The sequence below is a fragment of the Corythoichthys intestinalis genome, chromosome 8 (genome assembly GCF_030265065.1).
Source record: "Corythoichthys intestinalis isolate RoL2023-P3 chromosome 8, ASM3026506v1, whole genome shotgun sequence".
NCBI classification, from domain to species: Eukaryota; Metazoa; Chordata; class Actinopteri; order Syngnathiformes; family Syngnathidae; genus Corythoichthys; species Corythoichthys intestinalis.
This window is the reverse complement of record NC_080402.1, coordinates 7,831,272-7,851,580: the sequence shown is the minus strand read 5'-3', so window position 1 is coordinate 7,851,580 and position 20,309 is coordinate 7,831,272. Positions and strand designations below refer to the sequence as shown.

The following is a 20,309-nucleotide window of genomic DNA, read 5'->3' as shown; positions in this document are numbered from 1 at the left end:
GGATATATGGATATGCTCCATTATTTTACATATTTATATTGTAATATTTTATATACTTATAGGTTATTAAATGTAAAAACTAGGGCTGTCAAAATAATCGCGTTAACGGGCGGTAATTAATTTTTAAAAAATTAATCATGTTAAAATATTTGAGCAATTAACGCACATGCCCCGCTCAAACAGATTAAAATGACAGCACAGTGCAATACCAACTTGTTACTTGTGTTTTTTGGAGTTTTGTCGCCCTCTGCTGGCGCTTGGGTGTGACTGATTTTATGGGCTTAAGCATCCATGAGCATTGTGTAATTATTGACATCAACAATGGCGGGCTACTAGTTTATTTTTTGATAGAAAATTTTACAAATTTTATTAAAACGAAAACATTAAGAGGGTTTTAATATAAAATTTGTATAATTTGTACTAACATTTATCTTTCAAGAACTACAAGTCTTTCTATCAATGGATCGCTTTAACAGAATGTTAATAATGTTAATGCCATCTTGTTGATTTATTGTTATAATAAACAAATACAGTACTTATGTACGATATGTTGAATGTATATATCCATCTTGTGTCTTATCTTTCCATTCCAACAATGATTTACAGAAAAATATGGCATTTTTTATAGATGGTTTGAATTGCGATTAATTACGATTAATTATTTTTTAAGCTGTAATTAACTCGATTAAAAATTTTAATAAGGGCTGTCAAACATTTTCTTAAAGCGCTCCATGGATAGAAAGACTTGTAGTTCTTAAAAGATAAATGTTAGTACAAGTTGTAGAAATTTTATATTAAAACCCCTCTTAATGTTTTCGTTTTATTAAAATTTGTAAAATTTTCAATCAAAAAATAAACTAGTAGCTCGCCATCGTTTATGTCAATAATTACACCATGCTCACTTATGGTACTAACCCATAAAATCAGTTGGACCCAAACGCCAGCAGAGGGCGCCAAACACCAAAAACAAGTAACAAGCGGACATTACACTGTACTGTCATTTTAATCTGTTTGGGCGGGGCATGTGCGTTAATTGCGTCAAATATTTTAACGTGATTAATTTTTAAAAAATTAATTAGCAACCGTGAACGCGATAATTTTGACAGCCCTAATAATAACCAAATAACCCTCTCTGGGTTCTTCACAGAAAAAGCCAAGAAATAAATAACACTATCGGAAAAAAAAAAAAATAAATTGTTCAGGGGGCTGGACCAAATGTGGAGGCGGGCCGTAGTTTGGGGACCCCTATCTTAAACTCTTGGAAAACTTCTTACACATAATTCTTGGCGTCCAGGTGAGTTTAATTAATTGAAAATATTGTACTGTTTTTCTGCTGTGTTTATGATCATCACGAAGATGTTTATGTCCTTCTTAGCCCGTCTGTCAATGTTTTCATTTGAAATTGTTGGAAACCTTTTATTTATTTATGGACTAAAAATCTTTAAGTTTACCGACAAAATTTTTTGAGTAATTGTCGACTAAAACTAGAAGAACAAATGACTAAAATATGACTAAGACTAATAAGTATTTTTGTCCAAAAGACTAAAATGAAAGTTAAAAGGGCTGCCAAAAACAACACTGCTGTCTTCTCTGTGGCAAGGAGTCCATTATCACCTATCAAAACTCAATTTCTCACCTCACTGCACCAACAACCTCCTGAAGCTAAGTGTAACCTGCTGAGTTTTGGAGGTGCCGCAGTTTCTGTAGGGACTTATTTGGGAGACCGAAGAGCAGTGAGTTACAATAGTCAAGCCGGGAGGTGATCAGACTGCAAACAACAGTGGAAGTGTTGTGGCAGGTGAGAGAAGGAAGGATGCGAGAAATATTACAAAAGTGGAAGTAGGATGATCTGGAGATATCGTTGACTTGGGAAAGGAAGGAGAGGGTGCTGTCGAGGATGACACCTAGATTCTTAACCTGAGTAGGAGAGATCGGTACATTATTGACGGTAATAGAGAAGTTATTGTCATAAGTGAACATGGCGGAGGTGCCTACAAGAAGGACTTCTGTTTTTGAGCTATTGAGAAGTAGGAAGTTAGTGGAGAACCTTTAGTTAATGTCTTCTAGGCAGAGGGTGAGAGAGGAGGGAAGGGACTTGGATTTGTGGGGGCCGAGTCTGACAAATTGGGAGCGGGAGTAGGAAGTGAACCAAGAATGGGGTGTGTGGTTGATACCAATGGAGGAGAGCAAGCTATCTATCTGCAGTCCATTGTGTATTGTAATTCAAGACAAAGGGAAAAAAACAGGATTCATGATACTGATACATGAATATATTTATGGTACGGAGAATATAACATGTCGCAATAAAAAAAGGTCATTTTAATCTACAATATCAAACGTTAACTGCTGAGATAAATACAGAAAAAATATGGAATCTACGTTTGAAACTGTATTTTCTCCCTCTTAAGTGAACTTCTTCACGTAGCGAAGTTTGATATAAGAAATAAAGAGGAAGACGACGAGCATGATGAGCAAGGCCACGTGGTTCTCCCACAATCCCCACGTGTCGTAGCGGATCCCCAAATATTCCAGATGTTGCTCTCCCGTACACCTGCCGCAAAAAACACGGCTTGAGCAAGCCGCAAAATCAGAAGCGCCCTGTTTTTCAACTCACGTCGGTCCAGCGGTGGTCGGTGCGCTGCAGTTGCAGCCGGTGACGGCGGCGGTCGCGTTCTGGCAGAATTTTAGCCCCACGAATTCATTGATTTTGAGGGCCTGAGGGTCGGAAACGTTACAGTATACAGGTAAATAATAATAAAATCATGAAATTAAAAATAACTACTTGAATAAAAGTACAAATTTAACCAGCCACAAAAAAAAAAAAAAAAAAAAAAAAAGATTGAAAAAAAAATACCGCAGATTACATAATAAATACATTTACATAAATCCAAATGAAATGAAATATGAAAAAAAATGAAATGAAATCTTCAGTACCTAAAACTCCAGGTAAAAAAAAAAAAAAAAAAAAAAGTGAAAAGTGGGGAAAAAAATCTTCAGGGCCTGACGGTCCAAAAGTCAGCCTAAAATGTTTTTATTAAAAACAAAAAAAATAATAAATAATAGTTAAAAGTGTTAAAAACAAATTAAGAAATAAAGAATAAAAATGAACAAAAAAATTAACAAAAAATAAATAAAATAAAAGTGAGTCATGCGCGACTTACCGCAAGCCCGTAGCGAGGAATACTCAAGTACTTAAGCCAAGCCAGCCAGTCCATAATGCTCGGAAGGTTCACCAAAAGACCTGAAAAGATCTACCCCCACAAAAAGTACTTACGTACATCGGTAACTGCCATTGAAATAACCTTTATGAAGCATCACCACCTTTTCTCATGTATTTTTCAATTCAATCCAAAACAAAACCTCATCAAATGGCTCACCATCATGAAAACAAAAGTGATGGTCATGAAGATGTTGGCGAGCGCCACCGCCGTCTGGTCTGCCGAGATGGCCACGGTCATGGCGGTGGCCGTGTACGCCACCAGCGTCACCGTCAACGTGAACACGGAGAAGGCCGACGCGCTGCACTTCAACCCTGAAAGGGTCCGATAATCTTTAATCGGAAGTGGGATTTCAGGGCCCGGAAAAAGCGCGGTCTTACCGATCATGAAATAAACGCCGCAGCTGAAGATGACGGAGGTGACGGTGCGCAGGGCTATATCAGACAAAACTTTGGACAGGAAGTACACCGACACTCTGTAGTAGCCGCTGATGTATTCATGTCTGAGGAGATAATCGGTAAAAAGTCGTATTCTGTAAATTTGAAATGTTGTCATTTTTTTGTTGAACAGTACGGAAGCAAATTGATCCCACACCCAAAAAAACAGAAATCCAGTACAACGTTTTTACATGCTAATCATAATATTTTTACATGATAGTATCATATTTTTACGTTTTTACATGACGTTTGACACGTTTTTACACGATAATCAGTGTTGTTTTTGGCAGCCCTTTTAATCTTAGTCATATTTTAGTCCTCTCAAAATGAGTCTTCGTCTAGTTTGTGTTGACAAAAAATTTCATCTAGTTTTAGTCGATGTTTACTAAAAATGTTATCGTCTGTAAAATTTTTTTTAAAAATACTCAAAAAATAAATAAATCAAGGTTTCAAACTTCGATCCAAATTCGAGTGAACATTGACAAACGAGCACATATTGTTAGCATAGCATTCGCTTTAGCATGATTACTTTAGCGAATGATATGCTAACGCTACAAGTTACATTTAGTGTGCTATGATCACTTAGCACAGACCTTTAAAGCAACACTAGGTAGTTTTTCAGTTTTGGTAAATTTTAGCGACGCAGGTGGACAAAAGCGGTAGGAAGACTGCATTTCCCAGGAGGACCAGCGCACAGTATTGTAAAATCCTGATCTACCGGTCGCTAGCAGATGGATTGAACGACATTTCTGTTTCCAGCTTCTGTGTTAAGGATGAATAGTAATGAGGTAATGAATTCAGTTGTGGCTAAACATTTGATTTTGTACCATATACAACATATTGCATCTAGTACTGACTAATTTTCACATAATACCGTTCCGGTTCTTCATTTTTTTCTAAATCAAATCGTTAACTATGAAACTATTAATACAAGCAATTAAACATTTTTGGCATCCATTTATTAGACGTAATTAATAAAGGACAACATACGCGAAGAGCTTGCGCTCAGCAATGAAGAGTTCGGCCGCCGACACGGTGCTGAAACACTGGTTGGTGGTGATGAAGAAGAGCGCCCCCATCCTGAAACAAAAAGGAAGGCGGCGACAGAGGTGAGTTTCCACTCTGTGACCCCTTTGCTGACGTCCTCAAGGGACACCAATTAAGCCCCGTGCAGTGGCAATCCAGTGATGTCGGATGTGCCGGTCTGGCCTTGTTCGAACCACCTTGTGCCCACATTAAGAGGATTACTCAGTCCGCATAGGAATGAATGTAATGCTGCATTCACCGCATACAGTAGAGGGACGTATATTTGAGGTTTTTACTGACCCACTTTCTGCCACTTTACATCTACTACCATTGACAGCGATAGACGTCTAATTCCAGTGCAAACGGATTGGAGTTCTATAGCCGTCAAAGGCATGTATTCATTTTATCCCCATGCATTACAAAATATCATATACAGTGCCCTCCATAATTATTGGCACCCTTGAAAAAGATGTGTTTTTTAGCTTTTAATATTTTTTAAATTCAATTAAAATGGGACCTAATGGAAAAAAAGCAAAAAATCCAACCTTCAATACAAGTGCATTCATTCAGTGGGGAAAAAATCCCACATAAAGAAAAAATTATTTCGCTTCCAAAGGCCCTGGGAACCTTGTTAGGGTGCATGGCATCATGAATGCTTTGAAATACCAGGACATTTTAAATCAAAATCTGTTGCCCTCTGCACGAAAGCTGAAGATGAGTCGTCACTGGGTCTTTCAGCAAGACAATGATCCTAAACATATGGCCAAATCTACACAGAAATGGTTCACCAGACACAAAATCAAGCTCCTCCCATGGCCGTCTCAGTCCCCGGACCTTGTTTTGTTGGCAAAAGGGGGTTGTACAAAGTATTAACACCAGGGGTGCTAAAAATTGTGACACACATTATTTGATGTCAAATGTTGTTTTTTTTATGTGGAATTTTTTCCCCACTGAATGAATGCACTTGTATTGAAGGTTGGATTTGCCTCTTTTTTTCCATTAAGGTCCCATATTATTTGAATACAAAAAAATATATATATCAGAAGCTAAAAAACACCTCTTTTTCAGAGGTTCCAATAATTACGGAGGGCACTATATTATGAGAAAAATTATGTCTTGAATTTTTCCCTTTCACTCTTTTGTTTTCCTATTTACACTTTTCTATTCCCCTTTCCATAGACGGATTTTGACTTCTGTGGCATTTTGTTGTTGTTGTTCATTTCATTCATTTTTGTTGTTTGTTTGCTTAACAACTTTTATAGACAACATTTTACCGGCAAAGTCTTAATTTTAACTTCATATATTGGAATGTAAATTATATGCAATGACATTTTAGGCCACCAGGCGGGGCTATGCCCCCCTCGCTCCCCCTTCTTCTCCGCGTATGCCCTCTTCCCTCTCCCAACCTTCTTGTTTTCCCCCTCCACTTTTTAGCTTTCCTTCTTCTACCCATTTGTTCTCTCTTTTCCAGACTTTTGATTTCAATACACACACACGCACACTTTGGTTTTCCCTCTCCCATCCTATTGTTTCAACTTTTCCACCCTTTTGTTTTCACGAGACACAAAATGTTCTTTTCCCTCACTGATCATTTTGTTTCTTCTTTAGTTTTGCATCTTGCAGTCTTTTGTTTTCCCTTTTCCACCCTTTTGTTTTCACCACACAGATTTTTGTTTTCCCTCTCCCATCTGTTTTCTTTCTTCCCCTCTCTAGTTTTCATTCTTCCACTGTTTCACTTTCCTTTTATAACCTCTGAGGTTTTCACAGTACACACGCTTTTCCCTTTTACATCCATTTTTTTACCGTACCCCCTTTTTTTTTCATTTGCTGTCTTTTTGTTTTACTACACTTTTTCCTCTCCCACCCTTTAGTTTCCCTCTTCCACTTTTTAGTTTTCCATCTCCCTCTTTATAATTTTCTCTCTTCTACCTGTTTTCCCTTTTCCACCCCTCTACCACTTTTATTTCCCTCCTGTAGCTTTTTTCACTCAATTATACCAAAAAATGGAGGTCTGTTTGAGTCTTGGAACTCTCATTATTACATTTGACTCACCTGTTCTGTATACCGCTCTGATCATCTTTCACTCTGAAGAAAATGGCCCCCACAATCAGAGCCAGGAAGATGTGCACCACAACCTGCATGAACGTTGACATGAAAATTGTAATAATCTTAGGATAAACAATTTAAAAAAATAAAGTTTTTTTTTTTTAAAAATACAGTGGTATCTCTACATACGAATGTAAATGTTCCAGGACCTGGTTCATAAGTCGAAATGGTTGTATGTCGAGCGGGATTTTTCCCATTAGAATACATTAAAATTCGATTACTTTGTTCCAAACCATAACCCCAAAACATATGCTAAATCCTAGAATTACAATTACAAATGGCAAAACAAATATGTATGCTATCAATTAAAGGGTCCGATCACGTCATTTTCAAAGTATCGGAATCGGCAAAAAAATATCGGACATGCCTTTTAAAAAAAAAAAATATATATATATATATATATATATATATACATACATTTATTTTTTTTTATTAAATAGTTTTCTAATTGTATTTAACACGTTAACGGCGGTAATTAATTTTTTAAAAAATTCATCACGTTAAAATATTTAACACAATTAACGCATGCGCTGCATGACCCACTCACGCATTGTCGCGTTCAATCTATAATGGCGCCGTTTTACCTACATATAGAGCTAAAACGCAGCGTAAAATGAGTAGAGTGAATTTTGGCAGCCTTTGGATCCTTTTTTTAATTGGCTAAAGCCTTACAATCCCTCTCTCAACAATTAGAAACATCGTGGGAAGCAATGTGGGGAAGAAAGGTAGTAGTTGATCTTTTTCTTAACACCCTATGTTATTTCCTAACGCAGAGAAGATATATCAATTGGTGCCACTACGCACAGTCGTGGTTGCACTTCCCATCATGCATTTGGGCAGAACAGTTAAACGGCTTCAGTATCATTTACTGAAAGCTCAACAAATACACTAGATGGCAATATTTAGTCACAAAATACAAAGTCATATTTATCCTTTAAGAATTAAAAGTCTTTGTATTGGTGGATCCCTCTCACAGAAAGAATGTACATAATGTAAATGCCATCTTGTGGATTTATTGTCATAATAAACAAATACAGTACTTATGTACTGTATGTTGAATGTATATATTCGTCCGAGTTTTATTCATTTTTATCTTAATGCATTGCCAAAATATATGTGATCGGGAAAAATTATCGGGAATGATTGGAATTGAATAGGGAGCAAAAAAAAGCAATCGGATCGGGAAATATCGGGATCGGCAGATACTCAAACTAAAACGATCTGGATTGGAAGCAAAAAAACCATGATCGGAACAACCCTAGTTAGTACAAGTTATAGAAATGTTATATTAAAACCCCTCTTAATGTTTTCGTTTTAATAAAATTTGTAAAATTTTCAATCAAAAAATAAACTAGTAGCTCACCATTGTTGATGTCAATAATTACACAATGCTCATGTGATGCTGAAACCCATAAAATCAGTCGCACCCAAGCGCCAGCAGAGGGCGAAAAAATACCAAAAAACACAAGTAACAAGTGGACATTACACTGTGCTGTCATTTTAATGTTTGAGCGGGGCACGTGCGTTAATTGCGGCAAATATTTTAACGTGATTAATTTTAAAAATTCATTACCGCCCGTTAACGCAATAATTTTGACAGCCCTGATAAAAATAAATCAGAAATAAAAAAAAAATTATTGTCAACTTAACTTAGGCTAGGTTCAGACCGCTGGTCTTAATGCACAATTCTGATTTTTTGGTCATATCTGTTTTTTTTGGCGTGCTGGTTCAGACTCCCTTTGTCCAGTGAGGCCATGCAGGTATTGCGCATGCTCACGAATTCGCAGTCCGACACACAGTGAGCAAACTGACCCGCATGTGCAGAAGCATCAAAACAAATGACTACACATGTTGGCTGTACATCATTCCAGGGTGATCATATTTTGATTTCCAAAAAGAGACACAAATAAAACATTGGAATCCCCGTTTAGTCTTATATTCAAATTTTATATGGAATCATAGAACGCATGCACACACTGTGCGTGCATGATGCACACACATAAACCATATTTGTGTGCGTTAGTTTGCCCCGACTCGGAAATGTATGCAATACTGAAATATTGTTCAATCGCCACACAGAAAGAAAACTGAGCATTATCAGGCTCATGCTTTTCTTCATTTTATTTTTGATGACTGTGGTCAAGCCTGCCTCCTGCGTAAAAGTCGGGTTCAAGTAAGGTGTTAATACGAATGCACAGCTACAGTGGGGAAAATAAGTATTTAGTCAACCACTAATTGTGCAAGTTCTCCCACTTGAAAATATTAGAGAGGCCTGTAATTGTCAGCATGGGTAAACCTCAACCGTGAGAGACAGAATGTGGGGGGAAAAAAACTGAAAAACAGATTGTTTGATTTTTTAAAGAATTTATTTGCAAATCATGTTGGAAAATAAGTATTTGGTCTATACCAAAAGTTCATCTCAATACTTTGTTATGTACCCTTTGTTGGCAATAACGGAGGCCAAACATTTTCTGTAACTCTTCACAAGCTTTTCACACACTGTTGCTGGTATTTTGGCCCATTCCTCCATGCAGATCTCCTCTAGAGCAATGATGTTTTGGGGCTGTCATTGGGCAACACGGACTTTCAACTCCCTCCACAGATTTTCTATGGGGTTGAGATCTGGAGACTGGCTAGGCCACTCCAGGACCTTGATATGCTTCTTACGAAGCCACTCCTTTGTTGCCTTGGCTGTGTGTTTGGGATCATTGTCATGCTGAAAGACCCAGACACGTCGCATCTTCAATGCCCTTGCTGATGGAAGGAGATTTTCACTCAAAATCTCTTGATACATGGCCCCATTCATTCTTTCCTTTACACAGATCAGTCGTCCTGGTCCCTTTGGAGAAAAACAGCCCCAAAGCATGATGTTTCCACCCCCATGCTTCACAGTGGGTATGGTGTTCTTCGGATGCAATTCAGTATTCTTTCTCCTCCAAACACGAGAACCTGTGTTTCTACCAAAAAGTTCTATTTTGGTTTCATCTGACCATAACACATTCTCCCAGTCCTCTTCTGGATCATCCAAATGCTCTCTAGCGAACCGCAGACGGGCCTGGACGTATACTTTCTTCAGCAGGGGGACACGTCTGGCAGTGCAGGATTAGAGTCCCTGGTGGCGCATTGTGTTACTGATAGTAGCCTTTGTTACTGTGGTCCCAGCTCTCTGCAGGTCATTCACTAGGTCCCCCCGTGTGGTTCTGAGATTTTTGCTCACCGTTCTTCTTATCATTTTGACACCACGGGGAGAGATCTTGCATGGAGCCCCACCTTGAGCGGGATTATCAGTGGTCTTGTATGTTTTCCATTTTCTAATAACTGCTCCCACAGTTGATTTCTTTACACCAAGCGTTTTACCTATTGCAGATTCAGTCTTCCCAGCCTGGTGCAGTTCTACAATTTTGTCTCCGGCGTCCTTCGACAGCTCTTTGGTCTTGGCCATAATGGAGTTTGGAGTGTGACTGACTGAGGTTGTGGACAGGTGTCTTTTATACTGATATTGAGTTAAAACAGGTGCCATTAATACAGGTAACGAGTGGAGCCTCGTTAGAAGAAGTTATACCTCTTTGATGGCCACATATCTTGCTTGTTCGTAGGTGACCAAATACTTATTTTCCACTCTAATTTGGAAATAAATTATTTAAAAATCAAACAATGTGATTTTCTGTTTTTTTCCCACATTCTGTCTCTCACGGTTGAGGTTTACCCATGTTGACAATTACAGGCCTCTCTAACCTTTTAAGTCGGAGAACTTGCACAATTGGTGGTTGACTAAATACTTATTTGCCTTACTGTATATCAGTGCCACTCTCGCTCTTTGCTGACGTAATTGCAGCATGAATTCTGATTTGGGAGACTTGACAGTTCAGACCGCTGCCACATTCTGGAAAAATGTGGCCCCGATCGGATTTAAACCACATACGAAAGTGACCTAGATCGAATTTGGAATGGTTTTCTTGTCTCTTGTCCCGTTCAAACCGTCAAGTTAGTGCTTCACCCGAGTCTGAAAAACGCGAAAAAATCGGATTCGTGCATGAAGACCTGCGGTCTCAACCTAGCCCTAGAGACTGGCGAATGGAGATCGGAAGAGACGGCGGGTGGAGGTAGAGGATGATACATCTGCTTGAGGACCATTGAGATTGTAGACAGATTTCAGCCATGTTGTCAAGCCATTTCACGAACGCACAGTTGCGCACACCACACTCATATTTTTCTATAATTTCCTTCTCAATTTCAATGGTAAGTGTCATCTTTTTTCCTTTTTTCACTACCTGCACTAACCTTCTTGATTTCTCCCACAAGAAAATCCACTGTGTTGCCATCATGCAAGAAAACAATGAGATTGCGAAACTGTCGCGAATCGTCGTATTTCGAGCGTGTCGACACATGTCGAGACAAATGAGTCAAATTTTACGTCAAATGTCGAAAGGATCGTATGTCGATTCAGCAGTGGCGCCACCAGGAGGTGGCCACGGCCACCCCTATAAATTGTTTGGCCACCCCGCTTGCCAGTATATCGTTATATTGTTGTAGCATCAGTTATGCATTTCATTCCAAATGAATGCATTTATTTTGTATTGTCAAATTTAGGGCTGTCAAATTTATTGCGTTAACGGGCGATGATTTAAAATTAATCATGTGAAAACATTTATCGCAATTAACGCATTCGCGGTACGACTCACTCACGCATTGCCGCAAAGAGTCTGCAATGGCGCCATTTTACTTATATACAGAGACAAGAGCCAGTGTCAAGTGAGTGGAGTAGATACAAGCATTCATTGGGGCCGTGCTTTTAATTGGCAAAAGCTTTGTCATCTCTCCCACAGCAACTATAAATATTGTGAGAAGTGACGTGGGGAATGACAGGAGTTGATCTTTTTCTTAACGCCCTGTAGTGTACCCAACGCAGAGAAGATATAGAATTTGCAGCCACCACACACAGTCATGGTTGCACCACTTCCCATCATGCATTTGGGCAGAACAGTTAAGTCGCTACAGTATCATTTACTGAAAGCTCAACAAATACGCTAGATGGCAATATTTAGTCACAATATACAAACTCACATTTATCCTCTAAGAATTACAAGTCTTTCTATCCGTGGATCCCTTTCACAGAAAGAATGTTAATAATGTTAATGCCACCTTGTGGATTTATTGTTATTATAAACAAATACAGTACTTATGTACAGGATGTTGAATGTCTATATCCGTCTTATCTTTCCATTCCAACAATTTACAGAAAAACATGGCATATTTTAGAGATAGTTTGAATTGCGATTAATTACGATTAATTAATTTTTATGCTGTGATTAACTCGATTAAAAATTTTAATCGTTTGACAGCCCTAGTTAAATGTACACCTTATGTCTAATATATACATAACACAATAAAACAGAATTGTTGTGGCACTCAAAATGTTGACTAGACAGTTATGGACTATGCACATTAAATCATTAGTAATATCAAATATTACACAATACACCAAAGTATATCAGTAGCCGTGTCTTTCTGATAGTTTTCCCCTGACCTTTTTACTGCAATAATATAATGAAAACCTGAAATTATTGCTTTTAGTTTTGGCCACCCCAAGCTTTTAAGTGGCCCCATCTGGCCACCCCTATGAAACATTTCTGGAGGCGCAACTGCAATTCAGTCGTATGTCGAGGTACCAATGTAAATCTTTTTTGGGAAGTTTTTCTGATAGTTTTCTTATCAAAATACAGTTTTTAAGAGTTAATAAAAGTATTTCACTTGACTTGTCCTACAAACTTGAAACCTGGTGGACTGTTTTTGTCTTGCTTATCTATGCATTTTAAGTAAATTTAACCAGGAAGCATCAGAACAGACAGCCCCCCCCCCCTCCCCCCCCGACGTAACCCTCACCCGCCCTCGGTTGGTGTTGAGATGTTTGGGGTGGATTTGACAGCAAGGAGTGAGAAAAGCGAAAAAGGACACAGCTTTTAATCCGGACAATTGACACATTATGACAGGGCTAAGCAGTTCCCAGGGTGAAGGGATCAGGCAATAAGCTCCGAATGACGGATCGTGACGCCGTCATGTGATGCGTCCACCGCAACGCCGGCCGTTGGCGGGGCTTCGGCTCGGAGGGGGCTCAGGCCAGATATGATATCAGGCCCAAAGGAGGCAAGAGTGGGGTCATGGCAGTCGCCAAAGCTGATTACGGCGCCCACGCCGTCCAGATCCCCGCTGGTGGGATTAAGAGGGCGGAGGGGGTCTGATCTGGGCCCAATTGGCTGTTAATAATTCTTAAAGTGAGGAGACTTCTCAAGGCTTTGAAAAGTCTGCTTGATCCCAACAAAGAGCGGCCGACGAGGCGTGTACCTGCGCCATGGACGTCTGCGGGTTCAGCATGAGGTTCTGGAAGGTTCTACGCAGAACCCACCGCAGCTGCTGGCCAAAAGAGCTGTTGTAGGTGACTGTGCGGGACACGGGCGACGCCGAGTGTCGTTTGTCCTGAGCGATGCGATCCAACTGGGCAAGCGTGTCGCTGTAGTAGCTGCTGCTCTTGTATTCCGATACCAGACGCTCCTCAATACTCGGCCTGGAGCTCGACATCTCCTCAAAATCTAAAATAATGAACTTGTTCAGTATGTCACATTTGACCGTGAAAAAAAGACAACAAATTTGACACACAGGAGTCCGTCCACGTGAAATTGCAGTATAGTATCAGAGAGTATGTGCTGAAGTAGTTAAAGAAATAATTGAATGTCATTGATGAAAAAAGTTGGAAATGGGAAAACAAAAAGGTGTAAGAGGGAAAACTAAATTCTGGAATAAGAAAACAAAAAGGTGGAATAGGGAAAAATAAAAGAGGGAAAGCGAAAAGGGTGCAAAACAGAAAGCAAAAAGGATGGAAAGGGGAAAACAAAAGGGTGTAAGAGGGAAAACTAAATTCTGAAAAAGAAAAAAAAAGGGTGGAATAGCAAAACTAAAAGGAATGAAGATGGAAAACAAAAAATGGTGCATAACAGAAAGCAAAAAGGATGGAAAAGGGGAAACAAATGGGTGTAAGAGGGAAAACTATATTCTGGAAAAGAAAACAAAAGGTTGGAATAGGAAAAATAAAAGTAATTGAGAGGGAAAGCGAAAAGGGTGCAAAACAAAGCAAAAAGGATGGAAAAGGGACAACGGAAGGGTGTAAGAGGGAAAACTATTCTGTGAAACAGAAAACAAAAGGGTGGAATAGGGAAACTAAAAGGAAGGAAGAGGGAAAACGAAAACGGTGCAAAATAAAGCGAAAAGGATGGAAAAGGGGAAACAAAAGGGGGGAAAAGGGAAAACTAAATTCTGGAAAAGAGAAAACAAAAGGTTGGAATAGGAAAAAATAAAAGGAATTGGGAGGGAAAACAAAAAGGGCGAAAAACAAAGCAAAAAGGATGGAAAAGGGAAAACAAAAGGGTGTAAGAGGGAAAACTATTCTGTGAAAGAAAGCAAAAGGGTGGAATAGGGAAACTAAAAGGAAGGAAGAGGGAAAATGAAAAGTTGCAAAATAAAGCGAAAAGGATGGAAAAGGGAAAACAAAAGGGTGGAGTGGGTAAAATAAAAGGAATGAAGAGGCAAAACAAAAAGAGTGCAAAACAGACCAAAAATGATGAAAAAGGGAAGAGAAAAGGGTGGAATAGGGAAAATAAAAGGAATGAAGAGGGAAAACAAAAAGGGTGCATCACAAAACAAAAGGGATGGAAGAGGGAAAATAAAAGGGTGTAAAAGGGAAGACAAAATTCTGGACAACAGAAAACAAAAGGGTGGAATGGGGAAAATAGTAGGAATGAAGAGGAAAAACAAAAAGGGTGCAAAAGAAAGAAAAAGGATGGAAAAAGGGAAAAGGGTGGAATAGGGGAAAACTAAATTCTGGAAAAGAGACAATATAAGGGTGGAAAAGGGACAACAAAAGGGTGGAATAGGGAAAATAAAAGGAATGAAGAGGGAAAACTACATTATGGAAAAGGGAAAACAAAGGGGGAAAAAAGAGGAAATATAAAAGAGTGGACACAGGACAACAAAAGGGACAGCAATTATAGAAAGGAAGAGGGAAAACAAAAGCATGGAAAAGGGAAAATGGTGGAAAAAGGGTGTCCAAAATTTTCACAAGGTAAGTGTAATTCGTTGAGAACAAAATGGATACCTGCCATTGACGACAATAGACGTCCAATACATGTGAATTGGTAGGTCCTCCCAGTCCACACAGCTTGGACGTCTACTGCCGTCAATGGCAGCCAATTAGTGAACAAATTGCACCTTGAGAAAGGTTGACTTTGGACAAGCTGGTGACAGCGAAGTCTCCGTTGATCACGTCCAGAAAAAAGTCCGCAGGGTTGTTGTGGGGCTCGCAGGAATACCCTGAACGACAAAATTTGGCAACAAAAATGAGCAAAAACATGCACGTCAAGTTTGTTGTTGGTGACAAGGTGACTGATGACTTTGTATTCATGAGCCGCAGACAATTTCAGTCTCGGACATGAGTAAATGGGGTTTTCTAGGGACATCTGTTGCCGTCATTATTATATAGTAAAATTCCTTTTTTTTTTAATGGCGTTTCTCCGGCACGGCGCACAGCCCAAACCATTTGACCCATAGGCACCGTTCGAATATCGAAACGACCAGTATTCGCGCGACACAGGGAATTTTTCGAACGACCCCAAAACATTTTCTGTTCACCTGTAAATGCAGAATTTTCAACACCAACAAAAAGAAAATTAAAAAATGTAATCCTAATTTTTGACCAAATCAAATAATTTGGACATCATAAATTCCGGGACAGTGAAGTGCATAAAAGTTGTATACAGAATTTGGAAGAAAAACCTATGAATCCCGAGAAATACCCAAAAACTGTACTATTCATTTCTAATGGGATGCCATTGACAGCCTTTTGAGTCCAAATTTCCTATTCATTTGTAATGCCATTTACTTTGCACTGACACCCATGTACACAGATGCCATTGACGACGATTCACATCAATGCAATTGACAGCCATGTATGTCCATTCTATTGATGCCAATGTACTTGGATTGCATTCACGCAAATATAAGTCGATGCCATTGACGGCCATGTATGTCCAAATTTCCCATTAATTACGAATGGCATTTACAATGAATTGACGCCCATGTTGCCAATGTGTGTCCATTCTATTGATGCCAATGTACATGATTTCCATTGACGCATTTGTAAGTCTATGCCATTGACGGCCATGGACGTCCAAATTTCCCATTCATTTCCATTGGCATTTACATTGCATTGACTGCCATGTATGTCAATTCTATTAATGCCAATGTACTTGGATCCCATTGACGCATATGTAAGTCAATGCCATTGACAGCCATGTACAGTACCTGAACAGATATCAACAGGAAGTGTCCCGTAAATGTCCCCAATTCAACATGAAGTGTCCCCAAATCAACCTGAGCGGGTCAAAGATCTGTATGTACCACAGCAAAGCCCCATAGTAATTTCTCCAGAAATTGCAGTTTCTAGTTCAAAAAGAACGACTAGTGGAGAAATTGGTCACCGATGTTTGCAAAGTAGTCCAAGGCTTTTGGCGCCGGTCCGTGGTACACCATCTTGCCTCCGACTAACAAGGTGAGCGAATCAAAGAGTCTGTAGATGGAGTAGCGAGGCTGGTGGATGGACATGATGATAGTTCTGCCTTGGTTGGCCATCCTGTCAAAATAGAAACAATTTTCAAATATCAGCTAGCTATACGTGCATAGCTGCAGTTCTTACCTTCGCAGCAACAGCAAGACAGAGTTAGCAGTGCTAGCATCCAATCCCGTGGTGGGCTCGTCCAAGAAGAGCACGGGGGGATCGATGATGAGCTCCATCCCGATGTTGGTACGCTTCCTCTCGCCGCCCGAGATGCCGCGAGTCATCTGTGCGCCAACCTGGGACGAACGCAATTGAAAAATTCAACGATAACTAGAGATGTCCCGATCGATTAGCATCCCGATCGATCGGATCACGTCATTTTCAAAGTATTGGAATCGGCAAAAAAATATCGGCCATGCCTGTTTTTAATATACAGTGCCTTGCAAAAATATTCGGCCCCCTTGAACCTTGCAACCTTTCGCCACATTTCAGGCTTCAAACATAAAGATATAAAATTTTATTTTTTTGTCAAGAATCAACAATAAGTGGGACACAATCGTGAAGTGGAACAAAATTTATTGGATAATTTAAACTTTTTTAACAAATAAAAAACTGAAAAGTGGGGCGTGCAATATTATTCGGCCCCCTTGCGTTAATACTTTGTAGCGCCACCTTTTGTTCCAATTACAGCTGCAAGTCGTTTGGGGTATGTTTCTATCAGTTTTGCACATCGAGAGACTGACATTCTTGCCCATTCTTCCTTGCAAAACAGCTCGAGCTCAGTGAGGTAGGATGGAGAGTGTTTGTGAACAGCAGTCTTCAGCTCTTTCCACAGATTCTCGATTGGATTCAGGTCTGGACTTTGACTTGGCCATTCTAACACCTGGATACGTTTATTTTTGAATCATTTCATTGTAGATTTGGCTTTATGTTTTGGATCATTGTCCTTTTGGAAGATAAATCTCCGTCCCAGTCTCAGGTCTTGTGCAGATACCAACAGGTTTTCTTCCAGAATGTTCGTGTATTTGGCTGCATCCATCTTCCCGTCAATTTTAACCATCTTCCCTGTCCCTGCTGAAGAAAAGCAGGCCCAAACCATGATGCTGCCACCACCATGTTTGACAGTGGGGATGGTGTGTTCAGGGTGATGAGCTGTGTTGCTTTTACGCCAAACATATCGTTTTGCATTGTGGCCAAAAAGTTCAATTTTGGTTTCATCTGACCAGAGCACCTTCTTCCACATGTTTGATGTGTCTCCCAGTTGGCTTGTGGCAAACTTTAAACAAGACTTTTTATGGATATCTTTGAGAAATGGCTTTCTTCTTGCCACTCTTCCATGAAGGCCAGATTTGTGCAGTGTACGACTGATTGTTGTCCTATGGACAGACTCTCCCACCTCAGCTGTAGATCTCTGCAGTTCATCCAGAGTGATCATGGGCCTCTTGGCTGCATCTCTGATCAGTTTTCTCCTTGTTTGAGAAGAAAGTTTGGAAGGACGGCCGGGTCTTGGTAGATTTGCAGTGGTCTGATGCTCCTTCCATTTCAATATGATGGCTTGCACAGTGCTCCTTGAGATGTTTAAAGCTTGGGAAATCTTTTCGTATCCAAATCCGGCTTTAAACTTCTCCACAACAGTATCTCGGACCTGCCTGGTGTGTTCCTTGGTTTTCATAATGCTCTCTGCACTTTAAACAGAACCCTGAGACTATCACAGAGCAGGTGCATTTATACGGAGACTTGATTACACACAGGTGGATTCTATTTATCATCATCTGTCATTTAGGACAACATTGGATCATTCAGAGATCACTGAACTTCTGGAGTGAGTTTGCTGCACTGAAAGTAAAGGGGCCGAATAATATTGCACGCCCCACTTTTCAGTTTTTTATTTGCTAAAAAAGTTTAAATTATCCAATAAATGTTGTTCCACTTCACGAGTGTGTCCCACTTGTTGTTGATTCTTGACAAAAAAATTAAATTTCATATCTTTATGTTTGAAGCCTGAAATGTGGCGAAAGGTTGCAAGATTCAAGGGGGCCGAATACTTTTGTAAGGCACTGTATATTTCTTTTTTTAATTAAATCATTTTCTAAGTGTATTTAACGTTACAGACATAATATGTTACACTCATCCAGTCTTTAGGCTTAAGGGAGGGTTATCAGATTTATCCCAATAACGATGGTAATTAATTTTTAAAAAAATGTATCACGTTAAAATATTTAACGCAATTAATGCATGCGCTGCATGACCCACTCACGCATTGTCGCACTCAATCTGTAATGGCGCCATTTTACCTATATAGAGAGATAAAAGGCAGCGTAAAATGAGTACAGTGAATTTTGGCAGCCTATGAAGCCTTTTTTTAATTGGCTAAAGCCTTACAATCCCTCTCCCTACGATTAGAAATATCATGGCAAGCAATGTGGGGAAGCAAGGTAGCAATTGATCTTTTTCTTAACACCTTATGTTATTTCCCAACGCAGAGAAGATATATATTAATTGGTAGCACTACGCACAATAATGGTTCTACTTCCCATCATGCATTTGGGCATGGCCACAGTATCATTTACTGCAAGCTCAACAAATACACTAAATGGCAATATTTAGTCACAATATACAAAGTCACAAGTCTTTCTATCCGTTGTTCTCTCTCACAGAAAGAATGTTAATAATGTAAATGCCATCATGAGGACTTATTGTCATAATAAACAAATACAGTACTTATGTACTGTATGTTGAATGTATATATTCGCCCGAGTTTTATTCATTTTTTTCTTAACGCATTGCCAAAATGTATATGATCGGGAAAAATTATCGGGAATGATTGGAATTGAATCGGGAGCAAAAAAAAAAACAATCGGATCGGGAAATATCGGGATTGGTAGATACTCAAACTAAAACGATCAGGATCGGATTGGGAGCAAAAAAACATGATCGGAAAAACCCTAACGATAACGCATCTCTGGAACGGATCCCTCTATGGTGGTTCACCTTGCAGTTGGCTACTTTGGCAAGACCCAGTTCCGTGATGAGGCGGTTGACGCGCAACTCTTTTTCACGCTCTGACACGCATGCGGGAAGACGCAAGGCGGCGGAGAAACGGAGATTTTCCCGCACTGTTAATGTACCCATGACCACGTCCTCCTGCAATAGAAGAACAACAGGTAAGTAAGAAGACATCCTGATAAGGCCCAAAAAATGATCACGAGTTTTTTTCATATCGTGCCACCTTGATGGTACCTAACAAGTTTGCTTTAAATCAGTGTCCAAACTACGGCTCACTAGCTCACTAGCCAGTTTTTTCTATTATGGACAGTGCCCTCCATAATTATTGGCACCCCTGGTTAAGATGTGTTTTTTAAATTAAAATTATATGGGACCTTAATGGAAAAAAGAGAAAAATCCAACCCTCAATACAAGTGTGTTTATTCAGTGGGGGAAAAAATCCCACATAAAGAAAAAAATTATTTGACATCAAGCAATGTGTGTCACAAATATTAGCACTCCTGGTGTTAATACTTTGTACAACCCCCTTTTGCCAACAAAACAAGGTCTGGGGACTGAGATTGCCATGGGAGGAGCTTGATTTTGTGTCTGGTGAACCATTTCTGTGTAGATTTGGCCATTTGTTTAGGGCATAGGTGTCAAACCGATTCCAGAAAGGGCCAAGTGGGTGCTGGATTTTTGCACAAGAAGCTTGAAGTTCAGCCTACATTCTGTTGCACTTCTCAACTTCAACACTAGATGGAGATAGTCACTAATACAGTGCCTCTCTATTGGCTTTCCGGGGTCAAAATTGTAGAAGTAGAAACAGTATGTTGAATTTTAGTATTTTGTTTTACATCATCATCTTCTTAAATTTATATATAAAAAAAAAAATACTCCAATTTGATAAATTGAGCAATCTTGATTGTAATT

The 20,309-nt window shown here is 39.4% G+C and overlaps 1 protein-coding gene across 1 annotated transcript in view; it reads right to left on the bottom strand.

The window, feature by feature from the left end:
• Positions 1 to 1,088: 1,088 nt before the first annotated feature.
• The window catches only part of abcg2d (ATP binding cassette subfamily G member 2 (JR blood group)), a 34,596-nt gene continuing 15,375 nt past the window's right edge, over positions 1,089 to 20,309 (bottom strand). Inside the window, exons 5-16 of the mRNA XM_057843340.1 lie at positions 19,383 to 19,535; positions 16,530 to 16,687; positions 16,315 to 16,466; positions 15,047 to 15,148; positions 13,130 to 13,374; positions 6,734 to 6,816; positions 4,646 to 4,735; positions 3,599 to 3,720; positions 3,378 to 3,532; positions 3,162 to 3,251; positions 2,615 to 2,715; positions 1,089 to 2,551 (exon numbers count right to left, since the gene is read on the bottom strand). Of these exons, the coding sequence (XP_057699323.1) occupies positions 2,404 to 2,551; positions 2,615 to 2,715; positions 3,162 to 3,251; positions 3,378 to 3,532; positions 3,599 to 3,720; positions 4,646 to 4,735; positions 6,734 to 6,816; positions 13,130 to 13,374; positions 15,047 to 15,148; positions 16,315 to 16,466; positions 16,530 to 16,687; positions 19,383 to 19,535 (1,599 nt within the window). The 3' untranslated portion in view covers positions 1,089 to 2,403. The remainder of the gene's footprint in view (positions 2,552 to 2,614; positions 2,716 to 3,161; positions 3,252 to 3,377; positions 3,533 to 3,598; positions 3,721 to 4,645; positions 4,736 to 6,733; positions 6,817 to 13,129; positions 13,375 to 15,046; positions 15,149 to 16,314; positions 16,467 to 16,529; positions 16,688 to 19,382; positions 19,536 to 20,309) is intronic.